A 9,725-nucleotide genomic window follows, 5' to 3' on the forward strand; every position below is an offset into this window, starting at 1 on the left:
AAGGGACAGGGCGGGCACTGAAGGAGTCCCTCTGGAGAGTGCTGTCCTGGTGGGCATGGTTCTAGCGTCCCAGTGGCTGGATCACAACGGAACCCGGCAGGACAAAGTCTGCAGTCTACTCTGTCCTCTGTGCTAACTAAACCATGCAAACAGGGCTACAAATATCATAGATATAGTATGAGTATATGTACAGTGCATATCACATATGATGGATGAATAGCACAAATTCATATAATACCTTGCAGTCTTCAATGCTACTTCTTCCTGTGTAGTGGTTGTACTGTCCTGCCGGGCATCTCCTTGGTGCAGACACATTTCCAAGACAGCTATAACGAAAATCATATAGCATTTTCTAACCTTTTACTTAACTTATTGACTTTTTTGACACTTAAATAATAAGTATCTGCTTATGTCTTATGAACAGAACAGTACAATGGAAGCTGACACATTGAGTTACTGAAAGAATAAAGGTTGTCCGGTACTCACAAATATCCTGAGGGACACTCCACACAGAGTTCTGCTGAAAAGTAGGTTCCCTCAGGACATGGGCTACGCTGTTGCTCAACACTGAGGCCCAAATCAGGATTCACTTCCACGAGACCTACATGAATGAATGTCAGAGACAAAAAAAACATAATTCACTCATAAGTTTGTCTCGTTACAAAGTCATGTTACTGAATTATTATTTTTAAGTGATAAATGTATTGCACAGTACCCTGTATATCAAGTGAGGGAGCTTTTTAGTGAACACAAGTATTACATGTAAAGTACTACAATATATAAAACAACTTGAGAAAATACCTGAAGCAAGGGCAGGTTGTTTCAGTAGAGGATTGATCCATAATGCTGAGAGACCCAACAGAAGAGACCCAACACTATACAACTTATACATTCTTAGAAAATGTCAAATAAATTCCACATTGTCCCGTTAACCTGTATCTCTGTTCGCCCAGTGTACTCAAAGGGATATGAGGCCATTTGAGCCAAAGGATGAAACTGAGACCTCAGTCATTGAAAGTGAAATGTGAACCATGATGCAACCTGATTCCAAGAAGCCTCCTGGTCAGTCATATAATGGTATTCAACGTGCTCTCCTGTTACCTTGCACTTTCAAAGTGAATGCAATGCGTCTAGAAAGCTATGCCAGTCAAGGCCTCTTTTTCGATCTGGACTGATTCTTCTTGAGGAGGGAATCAAGGATTCCTGATGACAGTATATGAAAACTAAAAAGCCATTTCAAGAAAGTTGATGCCAATAATCAATCAAATTAAGTTCTGTGTGCACGGGTTTCTTTCTGATATTATGCAACGCCTGTCACAGTGTGGAATATCATCCGTGACAACCCCGGTAACCTACACCCCCAGGACGATCCTAAAATGAACCACAGCTTAAGTGTAAAGGCGAAGTGAAAAAGTGGGTAATGAATGACTGTTTATTAATGCAGGTCAGACTCAGACATGCAATCATCCTCTTCCTCACCAGGCTTTGGAACAAACGCAGTGACAAAAACTGCAATAGGTTTATCAATAGTTGATGCACCAAGTCGGGCGACTTGGGCACAATGTTTCATTTGTTTCGGTGCTTCGAAAAAGCCTTGTTTTCCCTCTCCCTACTTTCCAACAGCACAAACAAACAGACAGCCAAAATACAACCTACACAGCAACACTTAAATGAAAGGATCGATTTGGTTGTGGGCTGAAAATGTAAATAGACATTTGAGTGTTACTATCAGCCTAATGCAGCAGCAAATGTAGTGTGTCTAGAGTTTGTGTATTTTGTCCCCGACACACTCAATAAAACACTGTTAAAATACTGTATGCATGGGTTTGATCTTTTTGATATCATGCTGGTGTTGATAGGTGATTTGAGTTGAGGTTGTGTACAACAGAACAACCCTAAATACCACTCATAGGTTGACAGTATACTGTATAACTGTGCAAAGTACCAAACATCAAGTCAGAAGACAACAACGTTAGACTGACAAAATATAATTATTCAACATTTTGTTACATGATGCATTCTTCTTTTTCTTGTGGTAAATGAATGTAGGATGTTTCCTGTTTGTCTCTCACTCCCCAGCAGAGGGTGAATTGCTGTGCAAATCTATAGTTGCAGTCGTGCAACGCAGGCGTTAACACAAAGCCTACTATTGTTTGTGAGTATCAAGAAGTAGACATTGTAAGTCACAGTACTACAAGGCTACATGAATGACTTTTAAAAATGGTCTAGTTTTGTCATGTTTTAGGTGGTATTAATAAAGCTCACAAAAATACTTTAGATATTTAACCATTTAGTACATGTACTTTACATTTAAATATCTGTGTTAACAGCTACATACAGTACATAAAGTATCCAAACAAAACTGTAATTGGATATAATGTGGAATGTATACATTAACATTACATCAATAAGTACTTTACTCAAAGAAAAAGTTGTAAAAGATCTCTAGCAACGAATTACCATTAAAATACATTTTAAAAAACATGGGTATACTCGAAAACACCACACGAATGCAATTGCATTTCAGTATGCGTATTAAAATGTTTCCTATGGATCTTTCCATTACCCAAATCTACAAAAGCAGATGTTTGAATGGAAAGTTAAGAACACTTTTATCAGGCATCCTGTTGAACACCACTTCCTGTACCTTCTACCTGGTGCATACTGCAATATGATGGCACAACCAACTGTGACACCAATGGTGCAAGTGTACTTTTTAATCAAGCAAATTCCGAGAGCTAACCTATTCATATAGTTGAAACATAGGGGATCTGGACAAATTTGAACAGGATGCTAATTTTAGCCCATTTGCCATTGCTGCTTCTTTTGGGAAACCAAGGTAAAATAAATCCCTCTACGTTTTACTTGATGTGTTTTCGGTTTCTGGCACAAGGATGATCAAATGTCCTCAAGCTATATATTTATATCCAAGGCCTACTGACTGAAGAATCGTTGCCTCAATTTATGCCTTTTTCATTACAGATTCAGTAACCTGTATCGACCTGGAGAAACAGCATGAAGTCATCTATGCAGCAGTTGGAGAACCTCTAGTATTGAACTGCATCTACAACTGTTCATCTGGATTTGTCCGTGGCCACTGGATCAAACTCCCAGACTGTCCTCATTGTCCTAGGCCAAGGGAAACAAAAAATGGCACAACGAATGGTGACCTCTGCACACTACCATTGTATTTTCCACATCTGTCCACGGAAGATTTTCAGTACAACTACACCTGCTTTTCTGAAGATCACGAAAGCAAACATTTATCACGCAAGATAGAGGTTTTGGTATCACTGCAGGCACAAGGTAGACAAAAACTAGTTGAAATGACCCCTACTGTACACTGTAGTTCTTACAGCATGTGCATTCTACCTCTAAAAACAAATTGTGTTCAAATGAATTACCTTAATTCTGTTCAAAAGTGAATACATTTATACATCAGTAATTACTGGATAATTGTTTTAAATGATATTGTCTTTTCTTTTGCCAGGTCGACGTAGTGCCCCGGCCACAACGGTCAATACTGGTAAGTCTCAAAGGAGAATCTGTTACTGAGACTTTGGTCAAAAGAAGTTCACTATATAGGGAATAGGGTGCCATTTGAGACGCAGCCTAAATCTCATTTTCTGTAATAGTCTAATTTAATTGCTCTGAGGCTGTTGAATGACATAGGCACAAAATAATCTCAAACCATCAAATTTCACTAGCTTAATTGATCCTGATGTCTACCATTTTCTGTGTTTTAGATGTATCGGTGACAGCGTTGAGTAACCACGAAGACTCAATAATAGATCATGGTGAGACAAAATGCTGCTAATCCACTCCTTAAAAATAAATTGTGAAACATGTTTAAATGTATTGCAAACAACAAAAGTAACCCCCCGTTTGAGGCAATGACGAATGAGTTGCAAACTGAGATTCAATAATAATATTGTCTCTGTGCTGTCTTCAATACAGAGGAATTCACAGTTGTCAAAGTGTTGGCAACAGTGACAGTTATTGTGGCTGCTGTGTTGGCAGCCGTGGCTGTCTACTTATGTATGAGCCGCAATCGATATTGCAAAGGTGCGTATACGCGTTGTAAATTCAATTATGAACGCCCAGTTTCTGAATCTGAATGTTGTAAAATATGATCACTACTTTCCAAAGTTGTTATTAATTAATAACTACAGTAATATTTAATTAATGCGATTTCTTGTGTATTTCAGGAAAACCTGCTGTTATCGGTACAGGGTATGTTTTTTTCATACAATGTGGCATGTTTGCTAAGGCATTTTAACACACTTTTCATTGGCAATTATTATGTGGACTTCCTATGTGGAATTTGTTCATTGGTCTTTTATCAGCACAACATCAAGAGAAGGATCTAGTGTTGGAAGGCCGACAACAGGTAAATATTTGTTTAATATTACGACATTTCTGAAACAACCAGATCACTCAATGTTGTAATTCTAATAGGTTACTTAATATAATATAAGATGACTTATCTTATAGGTGCATGCTTAACTAATTGTGAGAGAGTGGCACTGAGAATAACTCCAGCTGGTAAGCTAATGGAATGTACCATTCATTTCAGTTGCTAAGCTGGGTGTATTCTAAGAAAATCTACTGTACAAAACATTGCATTTCCTGTTTTGACCCAGATTGCCAGAGTGATCATGAGGTTCCTTATGCTGACATAATGATTACTATGCGAGGGGCCAGCACACCTGAGCTCACACAGATCTCCTACCTGGCACCGGGGGACCATAGAGAGGTGAGGATTGGAAACTATCGCTTTGTGGGTTCTGTGTGAAATGGAAAGCGCTCTACAAATAAAATGTATTATCTATTATTATTATTATTATTATAACTTCTACAACACCACACAGCATTATTTTACATCAACACCACCATACGTCACCATATGTGACCATATTACTGACATTCACCATATTCAACGTAATATGTCAGTGGAGTCACGGGTGGAGTCACGGGTTGAGACTTTATTTGAATCTCACCTGAAATGGAATCCTGTGTGTTTCATGTCCCCCCTGCAGAGGTGGAGAGAAGAGGCAGGCCCTGAAGCTAGGTCCCACCTGCAGGCCTCCCGCTCAGCTGATAGACTGCATGTCCAGCCCCGAGAGGTCTCCAGGAAGATGAGCACAAACTCTGAGTACGCTGTCATCACCTACTCTTAACCATTGCGGCTGGAGATGATAAAAGAGGGAATAAGAGAGAGCAAGTGAGAAATGACTGTCACTGTACTTATATTATTCAGTTTGCATGTTTTTAACTGTAGCAAGTTGTTTCTATAACTTTCATCCAATAAAGTCAAACTTTTGTGTCGTGGTGTGGTTTCATGTGTCATTTGGTATCTCACTCAGTTTGAACCTCTTTGGTTGCCGTAGTTAGAGCCTTGTTTCCTAGCAACAAGCATCAACACTCTGGCATCAACTGTTGCTAATGCAAAACAAACGTTTTGCGAAACTGTTTGAGGCCAAAAACATTAGCTAAAGGTAATGTCATGTTCAATGATATCTGTATTTCTCCATGCAGCAGCCTCCTGCTAGCACTGCATCCAATCGTACACTGCAGAACGTTAGCTAACGTTAATCTCACAACATTAGTTAGTTCTTACCGGCATAAAGTTGACAAAATAAATACATTTTAAAAGTAATATCAAAGCAACTAACGCAGATATTCTTTATCTGTCCAAATTCCAGTGACGCGTTAGCAGACCTGTGTTTGACCAAGGAAGATGTCTGCCTTTCTCAAACACTCACCTTCGGCTTCCACGTGGGTTTGGCAATATCTTGGAGGGGTTGGCTCGAGAGGTCCTGCGAGACCAGCCCAAGAACATCCCCACATTTGCGGCATTTTACTTCCCCGCTCTTCTCAAAGAAAGAGAAGGTAGCTATATTTTTGGCCATATTATACCAATAATGAATGGACAGACAGACTCAAACTGTACTTTGATGTTAACTTATTAGACCCTATGTCATGTTCTCTTTAGAGAGTGGCTTGGACCGTGCAGAGTGGTGTGCCAGGCTTGAGGACAGATTCTACGATGTCAACTTTCTTTCTTTCTAAATAGTCATTCTGTATTAAACGAGAAAAGTACATTTCCTGAAGAAAATGTGGTTGTGCTTGTTTTAATTTGTGGTTTTGAAATAAGTACTAGTAGTGGCAGTGACAGATTATAGTTGAAGGGGGGAAAAGTAGGTAGATGTAAAAAAATAAAAATAAAAAAGATTGATTATTTGGCTGATTGATAAATGTATTGGATAGGATAGCTTGAACATTTAAAAGTTGGATTGGTACCTCTAGCTTGAATGGTTCAAGAGTCACTGTTGGTGTGTTCTTATGCTAATTTGTATAGTCGTAGTTGATCAACGTTTTTAAGAATTTGAAGTTAGGATAGCCTGCACATGAGAACGTTGGTTTTGGTGCCTTTAGCTTGAACGGTTCAACAGTTACTGTTTCTGAGTTATTTCATAATAATAATGAAAATGTTTATAGAAATAGTTGACAATGATTTAAAATCATTTTAAGTTAGAATAGCCTGAAGATGTAAAAGTTGGATTGGTGTCTCTAGCTTGAACAGTTCCAGAGTTACAATTGGTACGTTCATTTATGCTAATGTTTGCACATTTATATGATTTTACGTTTTTAAGAATTGGAAGTTAGGATAGCCCAAACATGTGATAGTTGGTTTAGTTTCTCTAGCTTGAACGGTTCCAGAGTTACTGTTGGTGAGTTATTTTATGCTAATTATAGAAATGTATATAGTTATAGTTGATACAAGTTTTTAAGAATTGAAAGTTAGGATAGCCTGAACATGTGATAGTTGGTTTGATGTCTAGCTTGAACGGTTCAAGAGTTTATGTTGGTGAGTTATTTTATGCTAATGTATGCCAATTTATGTGCTTATAGTTAATAAAGATTTTAGATAATTTGAAGTTAGGATAGCCTGAACGTTTTAAAGTTGGTTTTGTAACTTAATTAACATAGGAGCTGGACCATTGTGAATATCAACCACTATTCCTATGGTTCTCATTCAAATTTATGCAACGTTTAAAGGTTATACAGTAGTTCCAAAAGTTACATAGTATCGAATATCTTTGGCAAGCACTCTAAATTGGGCCAGTCTGAACATCTCAACATTGGTTTGGTGTTGATAGCTTAAACAGTGTAGGAGATAGGTCTAGATTTGTATAATTATTTTACCATTCAAGTCTATGGGCCTTTTTTGCCATTAAAATGCATTGGGTGCTCATTGAATTATTGTTGTAGTTCAAAAAGTATAAATGCTATCAAAAATATTATCTCAAGCAATCCAACTTGGGGCAGTCTGGACATTTGGAAGTTGGTTTTGTGTTGATAGCTTAAATCGTTTAAGCTCTTGAGCAGGCTAAATCAATCATATAATAGTATGAGTATGTAAGATATCTAGAGTTGTTCTTTGCGTTGCAAGTATACCTAAATATGATACTGCCGGGCCTTGAATGTTAAATATTTTCTTGCAATATCAATATATCATGCTAAATTGTCTATATTCTGCTTAAAACGGGAACTCACTGAATCAAGTCAACACCAATCCAGCCGATGCATCTCTGAAGATATCTGAGTGAGTCTCATCTCAGTACATTATCTACACCCAAGGAGAGGGACAGCATCAGACTGCTTTTTTTTCACATATTTAATTGAAAGAAGAGGACAAGAGAGACCAAGAAAAGTCTTATGGAGAAAATAAATTAGGCTCAATTGCCGTGTTGTTTTATTGCTCATTATGAATGATTATTCCAGTTACCATAAGGGTTTTTGCCATAGTGAGAAAAACAATTCATGATGAATGAACAGGTTCATACGTTGCTTTTGGTTAGCAAAGGCACACAAAAACCTTGTGGAAAATATAGATAAGGAAAGGCAATATGTTCATCATGGTGTCCTGACAGGACACCAATGTGTTGTTCCACGAAAATAGTGCTTTTTGCTTCCCTATTTTAAGTAGAAATAGAAATTGTGCACCAATATTACATTTTAAAAGCCTGTTATACAGTATTAAATTAAGTTCCCTTTAATATAGAACACGTGGAGAATTCAATAAATCTGTTTTTTTATATGAGTAAATCCTTGCTAAAGATGCAAAATTCAGCATTTTGAAAACTCTGTCAACCCTGTGTCACTTCTAGGAAGTTTTAACCCACTTAATCCCAAAATGTTTCCTTTTTCGCCATCATTGTAAATAGTTAGGTATTGTTATTGTGTTTCTTTGACAGTCATTTCTGAAGATGATTATTTATTTCATGTGGTTAATGATTCATTTACACCTGTCCCTACTTTTAAGGTCAACCATGTTATGTGAACTGAACTCTTGTTTTAATATGGTGAAACCATTCCTTTTAAAATATATATTTTTAAAGAAACATTAAACATGAGTGTAATCATAGTGTAAAAGCAGGTGCACTGGTTCTACTGTTTTGGGGCATTTTGTGGTGTTTTGTGGTTGAAAACTGAGCGGGTCGAGCATAACACGTCAACCCTGTTACCCACAGTGTCACGTTCTGACCTTTATTTCCTTTGTTTTGTCTTTATTTAGTATGGTCAGGGCGTGAGTTGGTCAGTCTATGTTTGTATTTCTATGTTTTCCTATTTCTGTGTTTGGCATGATATGGTTCTCAATCAGAGGCAGGTGTTTTGTGTTGTCTCTGATTGGGAACCATATTTAGGTAGCCTGTTTTGTGGGTGGTTGTTTTCAGTCTTTGTGTGTCTGCACCAGATAGAACTGTTTCGGTTGTCACTTTTGTTGTTTTGTATTTTGAGTATTCACCTTTATTAAAATAAGATGAACAATTACCACGCTGCGCATTGGTCCTCTGATCCTTCTAAATGATCCTCCTCGGTCGAGGAGGAAGACGACAGCCGTTACACACAGATTGACAGGCAAGAAATGTTTTGAAATTTAAAATGTTTTTGTAAAGCTTGCATTCAATTGCTACTCCCTGTTGCACACAGGCCAAATTACACATCTCCAAAAGACACCAAATTGGTGGAACGACACAAATATTATAGGCCTAAAATAATCCTCTCAATTCCTGAAAGGAAAAGACTGACATGAAATCATCACTCCCAAGAACTACATCAGTCACCTCCCCACAGTATTTGCTGCAAATGAGAAAGGTTGAGGTACATTCATTAGCTTTGGGAAAAGTCTGGAAACGGTCTGGGTTTTTATGAAATAGGCAAGCACCCTGATATTCTACTAAATGATTACGGGAGCCACAATGTGCACAACCGCAGTAAGAGACCAGTCTGAGTCAGAAGATGATGAAGAGACCATTGTCAAAGGAGTCAGGATGTATAAGGACCGAGATGTAGATTACTAGAGAGAACATTGACATTCAGTACATTTGAATACTTATTTTATTATACCCATAATTTGTATCATTATTTATGAATTCTCTGAAAAAAAGGGTGAGCTGACTGAATCTCAAACAAAACATGAAACTGGTAATATTGAGCCAGTTGGGATTCCATCTCCCACAAACTCAAACCTTGATGTCTCTGAAGATGTGCAGGGAACTGAAAGTCAAGGAAAAGATTACATGGACAATGTCACAGATAAAGATGATATTTCGATGCAAATAGATCCCTCAGAGGTGTCAGACAATAAACTCACAGATATGGATGAGGACGCTGAAGAACAGAGTAAGTAAAGGAAGAGACAAAAGAGCTGACAAAGT

General features: G+C 37.8%; 1 protein-coding gene and 1 long non-coding RNA gene across 2 annotated transcripts; both read left to right on the top strand.

The window, feature by feature from the left end:
- The first annotated feature begins 2,683 nt into the window (after window positions 1–2,683).
- LOC139547618 (uncharacterized) lies at window positions 2,684–5,332 on the top strand. The gene is made up of 10 exons (XM_071356566.1): window positions 2,684–2,839; window positions 2,983–3,306; window positions 3,491–3,526; window positions 3,747–3,797; window positions 3,958–4,065; window positions 4,209–4,233; window positions 4,347–4,390; window positions 4,495–4,545; window positions 4,644–4,756; window positions 5,040–5,332. Exons 1-10 carry the CDS (start codon window positions 2,791–2,793, stop codon window positions 5,178–5,180), a joined length of 942 nt encoding a protein of 313 aa, XP_071212667.1. The 5' UTR covers window positions 2,684–2,790; the 3' UTR covers window positions 5,181–5,332.
- A 63-nt stretch (window positions 5,333–5,395) lies between these two features.
- LOC139547619 (uncharacterized) lies at window positions 5,396–8,841 on the top strand. Its single transcript, XR_011669565.1, has 3 exons — window positions 5,396–5,498; window positions 5,706–5,892; window positions 5,996–8,841. It is a non-coding gene; the product is annotated as an uncharacterized lncRNA (long non-coding RNA).
- Window positions 8,842–9,725: the final 884 nt, after the last annotated feature.

The sequence above is a fragment of the Salvelinus alpinus genome, chromosome 21, assembly GCF_045679555.1.
Source record: "Salvelinus alpinus chromosome 21, SLU_Salpinus.1, whole genome shotgun sequence".
In the NCBI taxonomy this organism is placed as follows: Eukaryota; Metazoa; Chordata; class Actinopteri; order Salmoniformes; family Salmonidae; genus Salvelinus; species Salvelinus alpinus.